General features: G+C 35.2%; 1 protein-coding gene across 9 annotated transcripts in view; it reads right to left on the bottom strand.

The window, feature by feature from the left end:
• Positions 1-5,574: 5,574 nt before the first annotated feature.
• Positions 5,575-22,224, bottom strand: part of LOC127836335 (uncharacterized) — a 30,461-nt gene continuing 13,811 nt past the window's right edge. For 3 of the 9 annotated variants that reach the window (XM_052362919.1, XM_052362925.1, XM_052362928.1), the window contains 7 exons: positions 21,920-21,949; positions 13,907-14,023; positions 12,725-12,872; positions 11,141-11,196; positions 11,021-11,071; positions 8,702-8,814; positions 5,575-7,910 (listed from right to left, as the gene is read on the bottom strand). In XM_052362919.1, coding sequence (XP_052218879.1) covers positions 7,893-7,910; positions 8,702-8,814; positions 11,021-11,071; positions 11,141-11,196; positions 12,725-12,872; positions 13,907-14,023; positions 21,920-21,949 — 533 coding nt within the window. In that variant the 3' untranslated portion in view covers positions 5,575-7,892. The other 6 variants (XM_052362923.1, XM_052362922.1, XM_052362920.1 and 3 more) reach the window with 6 other exon arrangements.

Here is a 22,224-nt window from a genome sequence, read left to right as displayed (position 1 = left end):
ACAAGTTTTATAAACAGATGTTTATTGTTGATTTATTTTTAAGAAAAACAAACACAAAACAAAGAATAAATTAAAACTTCAACTACTCGCGGAATGTATTTTATGATAAATACTTAGGTTGCACACTATTTTTACTTCTTGACCAACATATTATAATATCCACACATTATAACGGATCTGAGAAGTAATTAAAGGGGCCTTTTCACAGATTTTGGCATTTTTTTAACTTATTCATTAAATGCTTTATATTGATAAATGTAAACATTGGATCGTAAAAGCTCCAGTAAAAAATCAAGAAAAAAATTATAAAAGGAAAAGAACATTGTCCGGAGCAGGTTTCGAACCAATGACCCCTGGAGTCCTGCCAGAGTCCTGAAGTAAAAACGCTTTAGCCTACTGAGCTATTCCGCCGAGTACACATTCTTGACGTATTTTATACCTTATATAAGCAATCTTCGTAGTTGCACAAAATGTAACGACAAAAACAGAACTCTCCAAATTATTCAATCGTTTCGCGTTGCAACGCTTTATAATTTTTAGGTTTTAAAATCGTCAAAAGATGCATATAATGGCTATATTAGAGCATGGTTAATGTTCAGTATTACTGTTTCCTCACAAATATCATAACTAAAACGAAAACTTACGAATCTGAAACAACTTTTTTCAATTTTGTCAATTTACCAAAGCGTGAAAAGATCCCTTTAAAATAAATGCACTATAACATCATTCATTTATTCTTTAATAAAAAAATTGTAAAACGAATCCCGAAGTATGTAATTTGAAAAGTGCAATAATGGACACCAACAAAGCTTGACATCTGCCTTGAGGTGGCAACGGACTAATTGCAAATGATATTCTATTTTATAGGGCGTTTTGGATGTCAAATATTAACCAACAACGTCAATATATTTATTCATGTCGAACAGGACTATTTTCATACCGAATGCTTTGCTTATTGCAATATATTTTATGACCCAACAATAGCTGACGTGTTTGTAAAAGAAGAACTTGATTGCATTAAAAGGTTTTATTTTTCATTCACATTACTTAATTGGCGAGTAACTTGAGACATTAAAAGGCTTTTTTAATATTCGGCGTTATATTCACACAATGGTCTTCAGGGGCGGCAGTTGCTTTTTTCGCCGCAAACAATTTTTCAAAGGAAGAGTTTGCTTCAATTATCAAAGGCTTTTAGTTAAGTGTATACATTTTATGACAAAAAATGTTAACGACTAATTTACGTGTTTTCAACATCACAAACAGCCGTCAAGGACAAATATTGGTTCATATCGTATAGAGAGAAAACTATTGGCAATACATAAAGCTTTGAATGGGTTTGGAATAAATTTTCGAAACATATAAAGACAATGTATTTTTGCCGTGCTCTGTGAAAAGGGGGTTAAATGCATTTGCGTAAAGTGTCGACCCAGATAAGCCTGTGCAGTTCGCACAAGCTAATAAGGGACGATAGTTTCAGTGTGTCGACCCAGATAAGCCTGTGCAGTCCACACAAGCTAATAAGGGACGATAGTTTCAGTCTAAACTTGATTTTTGTTTAGAAGCGACTTTGTTGAAAAAAATACCATAAAAGCGGAAAGTGTTCACCCTGATGAGCCTGTGCTGACTGCACAGGCTAATCTGGGACGACACATTACGTACATGCATTAAACCCCCTTTTCACAGAGCACAGCTTATTTTTAGTGTGAGCGTTAGCTCACACTAATGTTACATTAATGTCACTAATGTTCCGCGAAATCTGTATCAAGCTGGGCCCCTGTCTCTGTCACTGTGGTTTTGATAATTAACTTGCCGCATAACACCTTCCGTGTGGTTTGATGTCGTTCATGTAATTCTTACACAGCTTCGCATCTTAAAAGCGTTACAAATCCTTCAACTTATCCTTGTCAAGTCTGAAAAACATCAGAAGTAAAACCCATTTTAAAGCAAGTGCTTTTACTTTCTTTGTCATTCATTTATTAAAAAAATGGACAGAATTTAACAATCAGGCAGAAATATCAATAATGATATTTATTTAAAGACAACAAGTAAAAAAGAAAAGAAAATATTATATTTCAAAATAACAAAGGTTTGTTAAAAAAGACAATTCATTAGATCAAAGATATACAGCGTGTTCTATTTAAAATATATGTTCAGTTAAACAGAAATTGTTTAAACATTACACAATGACATCAGTATTCCATCATGTAACATTTGGTTAATTTGATATATTTTCAGTACAGACTGAAGTATATGTTCAAGATTCTTACAAAACTGTGTTCAGATTAAACGCAGAACTGATGGGCAAATTCTTGTACACCACGCATAGTTTTTCAAAAATGTGTCCCACACATAGCATAGTTACATTTTTATACACACTCTCCGAATTAGATGTATTTGCACAAAGATACAATGTATGTAGCTTCTTTATGAAGAATTACAATGTCCGCCTTATTTTAAAACCTTCGACAATATTATAATGAACGTTTTTGTTGTTTTAATAAAAAATATACCACACATAGCATTTCATTTCGAGTGTTTTTAAACACGCGGTTGCACTTTTTGGTAAAAATACTTAATTAATTTTGCGAAACTTAACAAAGTTGTGTATTTTGACAATGACCGGGCACTCGTTTTTGTTTTTTTGTAAAGGGATTTGAATTAACGAAGAAATTATCAAAAACGTTACCTGAAGCGATGTTTTGTTGACATCCGATTGTCCCACACATCGCCGAAAAAGTCATGTGGTACAGGCACCTTGGTTAAGCTGTTTGACTTGTGTTGGAACACTTATTAAGAGTTGATTATGTCATTATAAATTGTTTTGTTTTTTTCATGTGAAGATATGCATTTTATCTTATTTAGAGACGATTTTTTTTTCAAGAAATTCAGGAACAGCAATTATGAAATTACGCGTCTGTATACATAACCTGAGAATACAGACTGGAAGATGTGATAGATTGGGACGAAACTTGCGGCTCTGTCAAATAAGTGACAACGATGAAAAGGAAGGTTAATGCCGCTTTTTGTAGAAATGTTCTGAATTTTCCCAAATTAGAGATAACTACATTAAAACCTATTATAGAGGCAGACCAAGTATGTTCAAACTCACACCCTTATTAACTGTAGAAAATATTGATGAAATGATTAAGTTAGGAAAGTTCATTTCAGAAGCCCTCAAGATTCGTCATCGTAATACCAATAATTGTGTATACTTATTTTATAGGTTCAAATTCATATTAAAATACATACAGACATTATGAGGATATGTTATACATGTTCCTTTTTAAATTTATTTGTTTAACTTAATATTCGATACATTATGACATCATGGGATATGCTATATTAAAAAAAATGTTTATAGAATATGGTGATGTAGATATTGCATTCACATTAAGTATACGTACCGGATTATTCAAACGTATTGTTTGTAGTATAATTACAATACGTAATCGTGCAGTTGCTACTTAAATAATATGTGGTTTGGATTCGTATTGTATTTTGTGTGCTCCTACAAATTACAATTACTGTTTTATTTTATTTATAATATATATATATATATACATATATTCATGTACTAAAACGGTTCCATATTTAGCTAGATATAGTGTTAACATGTGTTATAAAACGAGTTCTGTTCAATTATCTGTAAAGTTCATCCATTACTATATTTTAATATTTCTGCAAAATTCATTCACTATATTCATTTATTTTGTATTATTATTTTGTTTAACACTAGTTCTGTTCTGTTCCTAACAAATGTACAATTTAGATTACTTATATCATTTGTAACAATAGTATAGTAAAAATAATAAAAATGATAATACTAATAACTTATTAGTATTATGATTATTATCATGATGATGATGATGATGATGATGATGATGATAAGGATGATGATGATGAGGATGATGATGATGATGATGATGATGATGATGAAGATGATGATGACGACGATGACGACGGCGACGATGGTGAAGATGATGATGAAGAAGAAACAGCAGAAAATGATGATGATGGTGGTGATGATGATGATGTCGTTGTTGTTGATGATGATGATGATGATTATGATGATTATGATGATAATTATACTAATAATAGTTATAATTCTACTAATAATAGTTATAATACTACTAATAATTCTACTACTACTAATTATAATAATACTAATAATAATACTAATAATAACAATAATATTAATAAAAATGTTAATAATAATTTGTCATTTAGTACCAATTTATAAATTCATATCACATTTAAACATTTTGTTAATTGTTTATTTTCAGATCAATCGACCAACTTTCTTTATAAGTCAACTGAAATGTTCGAACTGTTTGTGCTTTCAATAATAATTATTTTATCTTTGATACCAGTACAATGAAACGTAGCTTTACTTAAAACACAAATCTTGTTTGAGTGAATTGATATGATAGCTGATAGCAGTAAGATTAAGTTCGGTAAAAATCATTGTCATGGAATATTTATTCTAAACAATTCAGTTACACTTATGCCGTATGAATGTATTTAAATACTTTTATAAATAATATTGGTATATTTAAATTGTTTTAATAACTTATGTGAAATGTATTCATATGCATATACAGAATATGCTAAATAGGATGTATGTGTCTACATATGTACTAAACTTGCTAAATATGCTAAATAGGCTGTTAAATAGGCTAAATAGGATGTATGTGTCTACGTATGTACTAAACTTGCTTAATAGCCTGTTAAATAGGCTAACTTCACACACGTATAAAGAAGCATCATTCCGCGAAATCTGTATCAAGCATATATTTCGCATTGAACATTACCAATGACCTTGACCGATAGACACGTGCCTTTTACGCAACACGTCTTAACCTAATGGTGTACATTTGTAGCATATTTTTATTTTTTGCACAAGCTTTATGATGTCCATTTCTGAATATTGACTTTTAAATGTTACACTGCCCTTTCAGCATTTTACATGGGTCTCACACGTAACACGTCCTCCCCACATGGTGAACATGCGAAAAGCATTTTTTAAACTGCCTGATGAACGATGAAGTTATAGTCCCAACAAGCTGTATACGTACTGTCCTTCCAACTTTGACCCTTAAGTGATATATACCAGTGGGATGGGGATACGAGGTGTGATATATACCATTGGGATGGGGATACGAGGTGTGATATATACCATTGGGATGGGGATACGAGGTGTGATATATACCATTGGGATGGGGATACGAGGTGTGTATGTGCCACACTGTCAACACATAAGAAACATTTGTAATAAGTTAATTTAAAATTGCAAGATAAAGTTTGAGTCTGGACAATCTGTCTCATGCACAAGTTTTACACTTTCACTTCTCATGATTGCATTGACCTTTGAACTATAAAAGGGGGTCTTATATGTGACACAACATCTCTATATGGTGAGTTATATCAAGCTTTTCCTATGCAAGCTTGACAAGATACTGACCCAAGATTGAAGGTAAGAGACCAACATGAACATGCGTTTGAGGATATATTATCTAACAGTGGTTATTGACAGATCTTGTATTGTTTAGGAAATGTAACAAAAAACTACAACAGTTATAGTTTCATATATATTGGCTTTTAAAAGTTAACAAGCTGATAGTAAATATAAATAAAATTAGAACTATAAAACAAATGTAAATATGATAAATATTAACGACCATTTACATACACTCAAACGTACACGATTTTTGGCACCAAAGATATTGAAAAACAAACTTTAAAAAAAAATATACAGTGGATATTATTATATATGTAAAATTAAAAGTTAAACTTATTTTTATGTGATTTCTCTTATAACAAAAATGTGATTACATGATGGACAACATGTGTATAAAGTATCTTATTTTTTATTTTGTCATTTTAAATATTTCAAAACTCAAGTATATGATACATTAAGGAACTATATGTCTACATGTATGGGCACTCAATGTTTGAATTTTAACATCATAACAAATAAGTTTAAGAAGTCATGAAAAAACAATTCTAATGCTTTAGCTTCAATTTTAGTAAATTCTAAATTTTAAGCTTATAAGCCTTCATTCAGGACAGTTTGGATCTAAACAGGCAACATGTAGAGTAGGCAGGCAACATGTAGAGTAGATAGGCAACATGTAGAGTAGACAGGCAACATGTAGAGTAGATAGGCAACATGTAGAGTAGACAGGCAACATGTAGAGTAGACAGGCAACATGTAGAGTAGATAGGCAACATGTAGAGTAGACCGGCAACATGTAGAGTAGATAGGCAACATGTAGAGTAGACAGGCAACATGTAGAGTAGATAGGCAACATGTAGAGTAGATAGGCAACATGTAGAGTAGACAGGCAACATGTAGAGTAGATAGGCAACATGTAGAGTAGATAGGCAACATGTAGAGAAGATAGGCAACATGTAGAGTAGACAGGCAACATGTAGAGTAGATAGGCAACATGTAGAGTAGACAGGCAACATGTAGAGTAGACATGCAACATGTAGAGTAGATAGGCAACATGTAGAGTAGACAGGCAACATGTAGAGTAGATAGGCAACATGTAGAGTAGACCGGCAACATGTAGAGTAGACAGGCAACATGTAGAGTAGACAGGCAACATGTAGAGTAGACAGGCAACATGTAGAGTAGATAGGCAACATGTAGAGTAGACAGGCAACATGTAGAGTAGATAGGGAACATGTAGAGTAGACAGGCAACATGTAGAGTAGACAGGCAACATATAGAGTAGACAGGCAACATGTAGAGTAGACAGGCAACATGTAGAGTAGACAGGCAACATGTAGAGTAGACAGGCAACATGTAGAGTAGACAGGCAACTTGAAAACTGAGTAAATGCAGACCTAGAGATTCTCTGATCAATCTTACAGACATCATACTCATGATTAATGTAAATATATACAAGTCGTGTTCTGAGAAAACTGGGCATAAAGCATGTGCGTAAAGTGTCGTCCCAGATTAGCCTGTGCAGTCTGTACAGGCTAATCAGGGACGACACTTTCCGTCTAAATTGGATTTTTGCTAAGAAAAGACTTCATTTTAACGAAAAATGTCATAAAAGCGGAAAGTGTCGTCCCTGATAAGCCTGTGCGGACTGCACAGGCTAATCTGGGACGACACGTTATGCACATACATTATGCCCAGTTTTCTCAGACACGACTCATATACATAGGAGAAAAGAATCAAAAAACATTTACAGACAATGTTACAAACAGCAAAAGTTAAATAGCACCAAAACATGTTTTCCTTTTCTTATATTACAGCATTAAAATGATAATTTTGAATTGGAATATCGGCTAGAAAAAATGTATTTGAGTTCAAAAGTCATGTTTTAATCAAAAATTATAAGAAATATTTTATACTTAAGAATATTGTGTTAGTTAAAGTGCAGTTGAAGGAGAAAAAACACCTTGGTGCTATATAACTTTTGTATGGTGCATATATCACAGTATGAAACTAAATATCACAAGCAATGAAGTTTATTTATCACAGGACGTGCGCGGAGCTCTGGAAGAACTAAGATCCATACATGTACCTCAAGTGTCGTCCAAGATTAGCCTGTTTAGTGTGCACAGACTTATCAGGGACAACACTGTTATGGAATTTTTGGTTTAAAGGATGTTTCTTCAATTTGAAAATCAAGCACAAGTGGAAAGTGTCGTCCCTGATTAGACTTTGCTTCCTGGTTTACTCACATGCATTGGCCCCGTTTTCCCAGAGCCTGGCTTAAAAGTTCCATTTGCTGCCAAAAGCTAGACCTTTAAGAAACATTTGGCTGTATCACTTATCATAGCACAAGTAGTCCTTAAAATGCCGAAGTGTTGTTCACATGACTTGACTGTTATCTATGAGAACAATCCATCTTTTGGATTTGGGGATATCTCTATTTCTTCTTCTTCTTCTGCAAAACAAGAACAACAACTCAACATATTATTATAGTAGTCAACTAAGAACTATTGGTTTAGTTAAAACCTATTTATTTTAGCTCTATGAAATCCAAAGCCAAAGGCTTATTTGAAACATTCTCGAGTCCGTTTCAAGGGACTAAAATCAGTACTTGGTGTGTATAGAGGAGATCTAAAAAAACGCACCTATAGTGGGGATCGAACAATTGTGACCTTTAGGTTGCTATGCGGACAACATATCCACTGTGCCACAGTAAACAGAAAAATATTAAAACATGACCTCTCTATCACAGACATTGCAGATGTAATGACTTGTTAAGTCACTGTTAGACTTGGTGTTTTCACTAAACAATTACAAAGGATGACACTTGCAAAAACCAAGCTGGCTGAAGAAATCAGCAATTTATTGGGCCTCAAAAAGATTCAAAGCTTTGTGCATGTGAATTTTGTATTACAGAGAGCAAAATCAAAGTTTGTTATTCTCATTTTTTTTAAGATTTGTGCATGTATAGTCTGCAGAATACAAAATGTAAATTTACCAATGCTTCAAACAGGAAAACAGGACTTAATGAATGTGCATAATTTTGTCCAAGATAAGCCTTTGCAGTCCGCACACTTTCTGCTGTTATGGAATCCTGAGTTTAAAAAGTCTCTTCTAAACAAAAATCTAGTCTAGGCGGTAAGTGTTGTCCCTGATTAGCCTATGCATACTACCCAGGCTTATCTGGGACAACACAGTTTTCTCAAAGAGCAGCCTGAATTTGTTAACTAATTTGAATCCGTTTACCTTCTTCCCTTTCTTCTTCTTTTTCTTCAGCCCTGATCCCAGCTTCAGAATGCTGTTGAAGACGTCTGCGCTGAGGTTATGGGTGGTTCTGATCTTTACTCCGCCCATTTTCTCTACAAAATTGTTCAGGCATTGAAACAAACAACAACAACATTTTAGCAATGTCATGTGAATATGGGTCTTATGCCATATGCTGCCAGCATAGCTCCTGACAAGCCTGTGAAGTTTGGTCAGAAGTAACCTTGTCAGCTTTAAAGTCATGCAAGGTTACCTGGTGTTATTAGCGGACAAACCAGCTCCAGATTCAACTGTGCAGTAACTATCACACAGTAAAAATATTACAAATGATGCTGATAATGATATATTTCAAAGACATTCGAATGAATTATCTAAATATCCAACTTAAAGATTGAATGCCGCCTTTAAACATTGTTTACGCAAGAGAAGGTAAAGTAAACTCAATCAACATTTCAATTGTGTCTTGTTCTGAGAAAATTGGGCTTAATGCATGTGCGTAAAGTGTTGTCCCAGATTAGCCTGTGTAGCTGGCACAGGCTAATCTGGGACAACACTTTCCGCTTTAACTTGATTTTTGGTAAGGAGGGACCCCCTTGAAATTAAAAATGCCATAAAAGCGGAAAGTGTCGTCCCTGATTAGCCTGTGTGGACTGCACAGGCTAATCAGGGACGAAACTTTACGCACATGCATTATGCCCAGTTTTCTCAGAACACGACTCAATTGCTCATAAACACACTGCAGATATTCTTACAGTGTTTAACTAAATGGTGCCCTCTGAGACCAAACCAAATGTCTACAAATTCATAATGTAGCTATGTAAGCGTTTCAAGAAGTTAAAATAGCCCGTTGCTACTAGAATCTCTAATTGGTCAAAGCAAAGTCCTTAATTGGCAACTAAAATTTCTGCATTTTTTTTATTACAACACATTTTTTTTTAAGTTTCTGATGTAACCATTTCTAAACAACATCCAATTTGGCTACAGTAAAAATTGGGACTTCATAGCATAAATCAAGATGTATTTAAGTGTTAATGCAAATACTAGTACATTAGTTTCTATATGCCCCATGCTTTTCTGTCAGCAAGCTCAACTATTCAGTTGTAGTGGGTAGGAAATAGGACAGTATAACAATTTATACTTCACAATTTTGTCTTCATACACTCCAATACTTCCAATATCACCCTATTGTTGAATGGGAATAAGGGATTGCATAACTAGTGTTTCAAGAAAAATTGAATTTTTTTTATTCAATATGGTAGTGATATTCCCATCCTCCTTTCTTCCTTTGCTCAAACACCTTCAGTATGGCCCAATTGTTAACTGAAAAACTAATGATTAACGCCCCCAATGCCTCCAGTATTTCTCTACCAGCCAGGTCACCTATCCAGTTGTACCTACCTTCCTTCCTATGCTCCAATGCCTCCAGTATTTCTCTACCAGCCAGGTCACCTATCCAGTTGTCCACCTACCTTCCTTCCTATGATCCAATGCCTCCAGTATTTCTCTGCCAGTCAGGTCACCTATCCAGTTGTCCACCTACCTTCCTTCCTATGATCCAATGCCTCCAGTATTTCTCTACCAGCCAGGTCACCTATCCAGTTGCACCTACCTTCCTTGCTATGCTCCAACGCCTCCAGTATTTCTCTACCAGCCAGGTCACCTATCCAGTTGTACCTACCTTCCTTCCTATGCTCCAATGCCTCCAGTATTTCTCTACCAGCCAGGTCACCTATCCAGTTGTACCTACCTTCCTTCCTATGCTCCAATGCCTCCAGTATTTCTCTACCAGCCAGGTCACCTATCCAGTTGTACCTACCTTCCTTCCTATGCTCCAATGCCTCCAGTATTTCTCTGCCAGCCAGGTCACCTATCCAGTTGCACCTACCTTCCTTCCTATGCTCTAATGCCTCCAGTATTTCTCTACCAGCCAGGTCACCTATCCAGTTGTACCTACCTTCCTTCCTATGCTCCAATGCCTTCAGTATTTCTCTACCAGCCAGGTCACCTATCCAGTTGTACATACCTTCCTTCCTATGATCCAATGCCTCCAGTATTTCTCTACCAGCCAGGTCACCTATCCAGTTGTACCTACCTTCCTTCCTATGATCCAATGCCTCCAGTATTTCTCTACCAGCCAGGTCACCTATCCAGTTGTCCACCTGCCTTCCTTCCTATGCTCCAATGCCTCCAGTATTTCTCTACCAGCCAGGTCACCTATCCAGTTGTACCTACCTTCCTTCCTATGCTCCAATGCCTCCAGTATTTCTCTACCAGCCAGGTCACCTATCCAGTTGTACATACCTTCCTTCCTATGCTCCAATGCCTCCAGTATTTCTCTACCAGCCAGGTCACCTATCCTGTTGTACCTACCTTCCTTCCTATGCTCCAACGCCTCCAGTATTTCTCTACCAGCCAGGTCACCTATCCAGTTGTCCTCAAGGTCAAGCTCCTCAACACAGTCACTGTGCATTAACAGTCTGAAACATGGGTAACACAAAAACAGTGAGGTTCCTGAATACTATTAAATCATGTGGGCCGCGCTCTGTGAAAACAGGGTTTAATACTTGTGCATAAAGTGTCATTCCAGATTAGCCTGTGCAGTTCGCACAGGCTTATCAGGGCTGACAATTTCCGCTTTTATGATATTTTTTGTTTAAAGAAAGTCTTTTATTAGCAAAAATCCAGTTTAGGCAGAAAGTGTTGTCCCTGATTAGCCTGTGCAGACTTCACAGGCTAATCTGTGACAACACTTTTTCACACATGGATTAAACCCCTTTTTCACAGAGCACAGCTCATATATATTTTTTGGCATGAAATTTTGTGGTTTTTCAAGAAATGACTTTTTGTTCAACGTAAATTCTTGAATTTCTGAATCTGGAAAAAAGAGTAATCTGATTTGGTCATATTCCAATGTGTTTGTGTTAGGAAGGTAGATTGGTAAACCCATCCAACAACCAAAATTGATGACCTACAAATAATATTGATTGTACATTACTATAGTGTTCAATACATAAGTGCAAAAATCAGAAGATATTTTGTTAATTATGCTATGTGAATATTTGCATATTTTTACTGTATACGCATTAAGGAAGAAGGACTGGGCCAGACCAAATCCTTGTTAACCAACTCAGGTGAGCTAAAAGAATTGATAAGACTTTACAAAGTGCTGGATATCAGTTAGCCAGCATTGATGGACATGGCAGCCAATTGAATCAACTCATCTGTATTTCACATTGAATAGCCACATTTTAATGCCTCCATTCTGTTTATTTTCATGACATTATTTGATGTTTTCCATATTTTTATGCCCCCGGATCGAAAGATCGGGGGTATATTGTTTTTGGCCTGTCTGTCTGTCTGTCATTCATTCATTCATTCATTGTATGTGTGTGTCCCAAAACTTTAACCTTGGTTAAAGTTTGATAATTTTGCAATATTGAAGAAAGCAACTTCATATTTGGCATGCATGTGTATCGCACAGAGCTGCACATTTTGAGTGGTGAAAAGTCAAGGTTATCCTTCAAGGTCAAAGGTCAAATTTCATTGTATTTTTCTTTCCTAAAACTTTAGCCTTCGTTAAAGTTTGGTCATAACTTTTTAAATATTGAAGATAGCAACTTGATATTTGGCATGCATGTGTATCTCATGGAACTGCACATTTGAGTGGTGAAAGGTCAAGGTCATCCTTCAAGGTCAAAGGTCAAATTTATGACTTCAAAGCGACACAATAGGGGGCATTGTGTTTCTGACAAACACATCTCTTGTTAATAGCTACGTATTATAATTCGTCTACTGGCAAAAGACAAAAAAGAGTGAACATTATAGGATAAACAGAATGCAAGATATTAAACAAATATAGATTTGCTTGGCACAAAAGCGTGAACCAATGGCCAAGGTTTAATTTTAGAACCTTGCTAAATAAAATATATTGTATGACTATCCAACACTTGCCTAAAAGTCTCTATATATATATATATGCTATCCCTACTTCTTTGATTTACTCACTTTTTAAACAGCCTCATGCATATAACGGGAGCATATTTAGCACCAAATGCTAGGTTGTCAATTCCATTATCAGCTATATGCAGCTTGTGAATCCACGGACCAACCCTAGGCGGTTGCGGGGGCTCCTTCTTTTTCCTCTTCTTTTTTCCTGGAAAAAAGGTATTGATAATGCTGTTAACCATTAACCACTCTTTGACATGTTTGTAGTCTCTTAGAAAATCAAATTAAATTTAAGACCTTTCTTTCTCGTTTCATGTTGTAAAGGCTTTATTTTCAACCCTAAGGTACTGATTAGCAGCAAACAGCATAAAACCTGAAAAGACTGAGAGTTACTTGCAGGCTATTATGGTTTTATGCTGGTTGCATATAGCTATTTTCACGTTGCTTCTGAGTGGGAAAGATTTTTTTTTAAAGTTGTATGCAATTTTCTGACATTTGTTTATAAGTCAATAAATGATTATGTAAAAAGAACATGTTTGGCAAACACAAACAAAATCCCCTAAACATGGAATGTTTAACGCACATACATTTTAATAGTCATTTGTAAATTCATCACTGTCCAAAATCATCAATAGTTCTATAGATTGGAGCCTCCATGGCTTACAGTATTCCAGTATGAGAAATATATTTTATAAAACTTAAACCATAATCAATTTAATCAATAGTTCTAATGTTCAACATCTGGGTCCAGATATGTAGTTGCTGCCCAATTTTATTGTAAATATATACTATAAATAGTTACTTATAAACCAATCAAACAGGTAACGAAAAACAATATATTTATATAATTTAAAAATATCCAAGGTTTAATGTTAAACTACAGCAACTACCCCGCAATAAAGAAACATTACGATGATTCAACTGCAAGGAATCCTTAATATTAACCCTTTCTCGCTCAGAAGAAAAGTGAAAATGACAAAGTACTGCAACCAGCATAAAACCAGAACAGCCTGCCTGTCACTCGCAGTCTGTTCAGGTTGTATGCTGTTTGCTGCTCATCAGCATTTTAGGGTGGGACATAAAAACTTTCAAACTTGAATCCAGTAAGACAGGCCTTAATATAATAAGTTATGGGACAACAAATGTGTAAAAATGCTTATCTCAGACAGAAAGGGTTAAAAACAAGACCTATTCAACCGATATTACTTTTCTTTTTCTTGTTTTCAATTTCCCTATTTTTACCTTTCTTTTTCTTTTTTCCCTTTCCCCCCTTTTCCTCCTTATCTGCGTCAGTATCAGATTTCGCTGGCTCCCCTCCACTGCTGTCAGCGACCGGGTACCGGAGCTTGTTTTCCTTGGCTGTAAATAGGGAAACATCTTATTAAGCATTGAAAAGGATATTTAGTTACATGAATGTATATACATTATGATACTGGTACTATTTTCTATGATGATGTAGCACTGATCACCAACAAATATTTATGATAACTTTATTTTAGTGAATTGAGTAACATTTATTTATGATTACTTTATTATAATGATTTTATTAACATCTACAGTACAGCTCACGCAAAACCAACAAAATCCGCGGCTACGCCGCGGACACACTCTTTTGTTTTCGAAATTACTCGGCATCCACAACGAGTATTCCCTCGGCATCATGCCGAGGCACTCCGCGATAATTCGCGGAGTTACGCCGCGTCTGTTTCTGCCTCGGCATATATCCGCGGCATCACGCCGCGTCTTTACACGCGGCGATTTGCCGAAAAAAATACATATGTTTACATCTGCGTGATTGTGTAAACCTTTGGTCAGCTTCACTGCATACGGAACTTGATACATAATGATTTTGTAGGTCATTATAACCATATCAATGAACCTTACACAGTTTAATCCCGAACATGATCTCGGAAACAAGATTTGCTTTAAACATCGAAAATAACATATTGAGTATCATAAGATTTGCGAAAATCCATATGAGAACCAAACAACTATACATATAGAAAATAAATATAAATACTGTTGACAATTTTAATAAAAACTTATATTCGTATATATTTAAAAATGATAACTTTCACTTCGTCCCGATTTTCAGAAATGGCCATGTACATGTTGCATCTAAATATAAATTTAATAAACGAAATTATCGGGCAATATATTGAAACATTAAACTCGGCATAAATGTGACTACCAAAATAATGTTGCGACGCAAAACAGTATCATTATTGTGACAATTAAATACACGTGTTAATCTGCTGTTCTCTTAGAAATTGCGCGAAAATAAAGATGACTTGTGTAATATCACGTTATCTGCCTGAAAAGCGTGAGCATTTTCATTGTAATCTCAATAAATCCGTGCAAATAACAAGTTATACAAGCGTATGCGAATGCAAAAGGAAATGCAGTGAGAACCCCGCCTTAAAATATCGAATTTTATACTGAAACATTAGGCGGTTAATCATTTGATTTGTCGGCATTTTTTTTATACTTAAACATTAGGCGGTTAATCTTTTGATTTGTCGGCATTTTGTTTCATTTCGGACGCCAGGCAGTTTTCAGATCATAATCTCAGTGCTTTATTACCCGAACTCGTTAGTTTCTGGACACGTGTGCTACTGAAAATAACCACCGGTTATGGCCCAAACAAGCATAAAGTGTCTAGTCTCCCGTGTGTTTTATCCCTAAATGTTAGATAAGCACGTGCACTATTAACTATTGTGTTAGTCAGTACAAAAGGCCTTCTTAAAACCGCCGACTGCGTCTTTGTTTTATTGCGTAATCAAGCACCGATAAACCAATATCCCGTGTATTACAAAAACACACACTTTAGATAAGCACGTGTCGTCTGTCAAAACCATAATTTATCAGTAAACATATCGAAGTAATTCTCGTATATGATCTCGGAAACGGGACTTGCTTTAAACATTTACCATTACGATATTTTTTTTTCATAAGATTTGCTTCAAAAAACAAATGAGACCCAATCAAACATACACAGACAAAACAAAATATAAATAATTATGACAAATTGAATGGGAAAAAAAACGTTGGTTTATTTTCGAAAAATCGCTTTTCCTTTCTTCCAATTTTCAGAAAATGACTTATACATGTTGCATAAAATCTAAATATAGATGACGCTGTTTATTGGTCGTTGTAAAAGAATATTAACTTTACACGGCACTTTGTGTGCAATCAGATACAATACAGTAATTGTTGCAATATTGAACGAACTAAAATATGAAAATGATACAGCGTTTTTGACTTTTATTTTATTCAGGAAATGTTGTCTGCGCTTCGTAGTTTTGTGTACCAATAAATTCACCCACGCCTATTTTCGCGCGCTTTTTGTTTTAGACAAACACTGGACACGAAAATATCATGGGCTTATACATGTTTTTATTTGTGTTACCCTTTTCCCGATTGGACACCTATTTCATCAAATCTTTAATTAGAAACATATGCCGAAATTCCTTTGATATTTTAGAAAAATGTTGGATGTCTGTGTTAATGAGTTTTCTTGAGCACTTTTCTCGTCAGTATTAATCAGAATTTGCATTTGAAAATGGAATATACGGGATTAGCGGGAAATGGATAGAGACGGAGAAATCGCATGTATGTGGTAATTGAGAATGACAGTCATAAACGCATGTATCGGGGAAACGATAGACTCGGGATTATACGCATCTATCAGGGAAAGGGTTAAGAAACAGTTAATAAAGATAATTTGGACATTTGGATAATTTGGACAGATGATGCAAAACCTTGTATTATGTAGTGAATTGTTTCGCAACGTAGTAACGCTCCATGTAATAAATTTCATTATGCGAAACTCCATTTCTATCCGAGGTACATGTACATTGTAAATTATAATTAATACGATTGTCCGCCGAATGACTCGACATCATCAACAAATTCCTCGGCATCATGCCGAGGCGTGTCGCGGAGACGAGATGCGGAGTGCCTCGGCGGACAGACGCGGCTACTCGGCGACCAGATAGTCGATTCCGAGTCGACTCCGCGAACACAAGATGGCGTCTGACTCCGCGGATCGCGGAATATGTTTGTTTTGCGTGAGCTGTACTGTATGTATGATTACTATATTTGAGTGAGTTTATACACATGTATTTGTGATGTCTTTAAGTTGGTGATTTTATGAACATATATATGTGATTACTGTATTTACAAGATTTTCTTTTCATTTTGTTAAATATGAAATTCAGAGGAGGCTTTGACTTGTTATAAGATCTTTGATAAAATAATACCATGATGTCAGTGACAATATTTTTTCCAAGCTATAAATACATAGTCAATGAAAATAAGTTTTCCTAGCTATAAATCCAATGTCAATAAAAATATTTTTCCTAGCTACAAGTCCAATGTCAATTAAAATACATTTTCCTAGCTATAAATCTGTTGTCAATAAAAATATATTTTCCTAGCTATAAATCCAAAGTCAGTGAAAATATATTCCCCTAGAAATAAATCCATTGTCAATGACAACAAAATTTTCAAGCTAGAAATCCAATGTAAATCAAATAAAATTTTCCTTATTATAATAGCTAAAAACCCAATGTCAATTAAAACTAGAAATGGCGCGGCAGAGGCCGACGCGTATCCCCACGCCACATGTTTGACCCAGGTGTGCCCCAGGGTTGGTAATTGGGCCATGCATAATTGAGATTGACCGTATTGTCATATTGTCATTATAGAAGTTCAGTATCAATTAGAGGTGAATCAGTGTAGAAAGGAAGAAATTATAGTAAAAGGCAATTTTGGGTGGGTGTGGTCTATGTGGGCGGGGCGCCCCAGGGTTGGTAATGGGGCCATGCATAGTTGAGATTGACCGTATTGTCATAAGAGAGGTTGTTAAGTATCAATTTGAAGTAAATCCGTGTAGAAATGAAGAAGTTAATGTAAAATAACCTAAAAAAATGAGTGAAAATCTCTGACCCGGCCCCACACCAACCCCCATAACTTTTGACCCAGTGGTCAGATCAAAATTCAAATAGTGCAGGGTCGCACATATGCTCATAGCTACCATGTGTGTAAGTTTCAAGGTTCTAGTGCTAAGAGTGTAGGAGGAGATAGTGGCCAGGACGGACAGACAGACAACCAGACAGACGGCGGAGATAACCACAATATCCCCACGCTTTTCAAAAAGCGTGGGGATAATGAATTTTCCTGGCTATGAATCCATTACAGAAAATCTTCAGAAAAAATGAATACAAGAACAAAGAAAAATTGACATACTTGAATAAAAATATATTTATTCTCACTTCACAAGAAACTTCATTTCCATACTGCATATTTATGCATTAACATGACCAATAAGTAATCACGTTAAAAAGAATATACGTGTAGCCTTCACTGCACACCACACCACTTATAACGCAGAGAAAACACCACACATTATACATACATCATATAATAAATGTGCGCTACTAATAAAACATTCATTGGCACCACTTCTTAAAATTCTGCCTTGTTTAAAAAAAAAATTGGCCAATATCATATTTAATATAATAGTAGTTCATAACAACGTCTGTCCTCACATTAGATTTATGGTTATTATAATAAAAATGAGACTTTCTGCAAAAAAGTATTCGGTGATAAGAGGGTTGTTCAATAAATTCCTACTTTTGATTGACATGTACTTGTATTTAAGTTCTAAAATTAGTTGACAACCCTTTACCACTTAGATACGACTATTTTGAAGCATTTGTAGTCCCTAAGAAAGTTCAATTTAATTTAAGACCTTTCTTACTATATTCAAGTTTTAAAAGCTTCATTTCCAACCCTCAGATACTGATGAGCAGCAAACAGCATAAAACCTGAACAGACTGCGAATTACTTGCAGGCTGTTCTGGTTTTATGCTGTTTGCACAGAGCCATTTTCACTTTGCATCTATGTGGGAAAGGGTTTAGTAAGGCATGTTGCATATTCTGCTGCATTCAAACATCACCTGCCATCACAAAAACAACATCAAGTTAATATTCATCAAACCATATATTAATTTATCAAAAACAAAATTATGTAAAGCTTTTAAAACAAGCAGTTATTTCCACATTTTTTCTTGTCACCCAGAGACGCCATGAACGTAAATGTTACCATCGTCGGATATAAGTTCCCCATTCTTTTCAACTACCGGTAGGAAATGCAAACAATAATATATGTCAAAAAAATAATGTTAATTCAACAATGTACACATAAAATACAGGCAAGAGAATCCCAGTACAAAGATTAAATACATGTAGTATGCAAGTAAAAACATGAAAATCTGATTATGGTTGTGAAAAATTCATAAATCTGTGTAAAAAATACAAAAGACAAACAAATGTCTCTGGTAATAAAAAAAAGAAATGGAAAAATTCAGAATACTGACACAGAGCTGGGACAAGCAAAGCACAGCTTTTACAAGACTTCAAGATGCAATGCATGACAATAACCCCCTTGCTTATTTAGCAGCCACAACAGATTCATCAAAACAGTTCATAACTGAAATTGTGCAATTCATTCAGTTATGTGCCATACATCATCCATTTTGAAAAGAAAGAAAACTAACATTAACCTGGCCCATTTCTTACATTAGGCTGGATTCTGTGTGTACACCTGTTTTAGCAAAGTTAATATCGAAACAGTGATAATAAATGCTAAAGCAAGATATGAAGAGAAATGAAGTGCACAAAATATATATTTAATGAAGAGTAACCAAGAAATGAGTATCATATACGCTTAATGCCCCATTTGGGAAAACGAGGCTTAATGCATGTGATTAAAGTATCATCTCAGATAAGCCTGTGCAGTCTGCACAGGCTTATGAGCGACTACATTTCCGCCTTGACTGGATTTTCGTTTAAAACAGACTCCCTTTAAATAAAATTCTATAAAAGCAAGGTGTCTTCCTTGATATGCTTGCAAGGTGTCTTCCCTGATATGCTTGTGCAGTGGGCAAAGGCTTATCTTGGAAAACACTTTAACCCTTTGCATGCTGGGAAATTTGTCGTCTGCTCAAATGTCGTCTGCTGAGTTTCTAAAATTAGCATTTTCTTTGATTTTTTTCAAAAAATACTATCAGAATAGCAAACGTTGCTATGCGCACCTGTTGCTTACATCATTTGACATTTTATCAACATGGCGGACTATACAGAATTAAATTGTGACTCGGCAAAAATGGCAAATAACGTCGTTAACGATCGAATTAACAATGGAGATTATACATTAAGAAGGAATTGATGAAATGTCTGCGATAATCAACGATGCATAAAAATGTTTTAGATAGCAACAACATTATTTATTTATTTGTAATCTACTCGGTTGATGTATGTCACGGAAACGAGTGTTTGCATACTGTTAGCGATTAATTTACTCGCAATGTTATTTTAAACATCTGTCAAGATTATTGTTAGAAAATGGGATAAGACAAACATGGTTTCATTTATATGTTAGTGGATCTGTGTATAATCAGATTCATATGCATATATTGCTTTATTATTTTTGGCGTGCTGTACAGTTTATTGAAACAGCATGGAACTTAAATGTACATTGCAAGTTAAATATATTAATATAAATCATAGTAAGTTAAATACATCTATTACCATTAAATGTGCTGGTTTATATGTTATTTTTTCCACAACTGCTTCTGATGCGATTACATGTTTCCCTGTAATTCAGGTATTCCGGGAACGTTTTTGCCCTTTTTTGCCTAAACTGCGCGCTAAAATGCCCTTTTTTAAAGTAAAGCGCCATGCCCCTTTGCCCTCCTGGGAAAAACACTACCATATAAGGAAAAATGCCCCGCCCCCTGGCAGCCATGTTTTTCAACCAACCGACATCATTTTTTATCTCATCCAAGATATTATTGGGAAGAATCTTCTGACCAAGATACATGAAGATTGGACTTTAAATGTGGCCTCTAGAGTGTTAACAAGATTTTACTATAGCCATATATAGCCATATTAGGAAAAATGCCCCGCCCCTTGGCAGCCATGTTTTTCAAGCAAAGGTTACCATTTTTAAACTCATCCAAGATATCATTGGGAAACATCTTCTGAGCAAGTTTCATGAAATCCCGAAAATAAATGTGGCCTCTAGAGTGTTAACAAGGCTTTACTATAGCCATATAAGGAAAAATGCTTCGCCCCCTGGCGGCCATGTTTTTCAACCAACCGGCATCATTTTCGAACTTGTCCAAGATATTATTGGGATGAATCTTCTGACCACGTTTCATGAAGATCAGACAATAAATGTGGCCTCTAGAGTGTTAACAAGATTTTACTATAGCCATATATAGCCATAAAAGGAAAAATGCCCCGCCCCTTGGCAGCCATGTTTTTCAAGCAAACATAACCATTTTCAAACTCATCCAAGATATTATTGAGACCAATCTTCTGACCAAATTTCATGAAGATTGGACAATAAATGTGGCCTCTAGAGAGTTAACAAGGCAAATGCTGACGCCGCACAACGCACAATGCACGACGGACAAAAGGCAATCACAAAAGCTCACCATGAGCACGTTGTGCTCAGGTGAGCTAAAAACAAGATGATTTTACATAACACTATAAACAATCAGTCCTTTTCTTCGACTCACATTTGAAATATTTACAATTGATTTTTTTTAAGGAATAAGATTTTTCGCCTCCTCACTTTAACAATGTAGGAGTACAATTAATAAAAGACATGAAGGCAAAAACCAATAAAATCTTGGCCAGCATTCACCACCCAATTCTTAGACTTAAGTCTAAAAATAAACAATATTCTTGAAACAGTTTGTTCCAAAAGTATCATTAAGTTCAATGTTGATCATATGTTTCTTGTTTGTAAGTCTATTCTAAATTGTAAAGTCTAAAAATGGGTTGGTGAATAGAAGCCCTCATCTTCACACGGATTTCTGCTTGCTTAAAACCCTTTCCCTCTCAGAAGCAATGTGAAAATGGCTATGAGCAAACGGCATAAAACCAAAACAGCCTGCGAGTAACTCGCAGTCTGTTCAGGTGTTATGCTGTTTGCTGCTCATCAGTATCTAAGAGTTAGAAATGAAGCCTTTAAAACTTGAATCTATTAAGAAAGGTCTTTAATTCAATTGGATTTTCTAAGGGCCTACCAATTTGTCAAAATGCGTATCTTAGAGGTAAAGGGTAAAAGTAATGAAATGGCAAGCTACATGTATATGGGACTAAGCCACGCAACACAAAACGGTTCTCATATTGGTGCCGTTGGCGTAGTGAAATAAACAAGAAGTATAGTACTTGTACCTGATGACATACCCTGACCATATATGTTAACTGTAACACAAAACTTGTCATAATTACAGCTGAAAAGGGAAGGCTATTAAACACAAAAAAATCCACACAGATTCTGTGGATTCATTATCCAAATGTTTCGATGCTATCAACCACTGAAATCTTATATGACATTTATTGTATCCATGAAGCAGGCACTGTATGCATATATTCATGTCTAACATGGATTCATTGTCATGACTTTGAGTCAACTATTAAACAAGGGACCCTATTTTAAGCTTTTGTATCTGGTGTCCTTTACATATTTGTCTTTTTAA

Source organism: Dreissena polymorpha, chromosome 6 (genome assembly GCF_020536995.1).
Source record: "Dreissena polymorpha isolate Duluth1 chromosome 6, UMN_Dpol_1.0, whole genome shotgun sequence".
Lineage (NCBI taxonomy): Eukaryota > Metazoa > Mollusca > Bivalvia > Myida > Dreissenidae > Dreissena > Dreissena polymorpha.
This window is presented reverse-complemented; position numbering and strand designations above follow the sequence as displayed.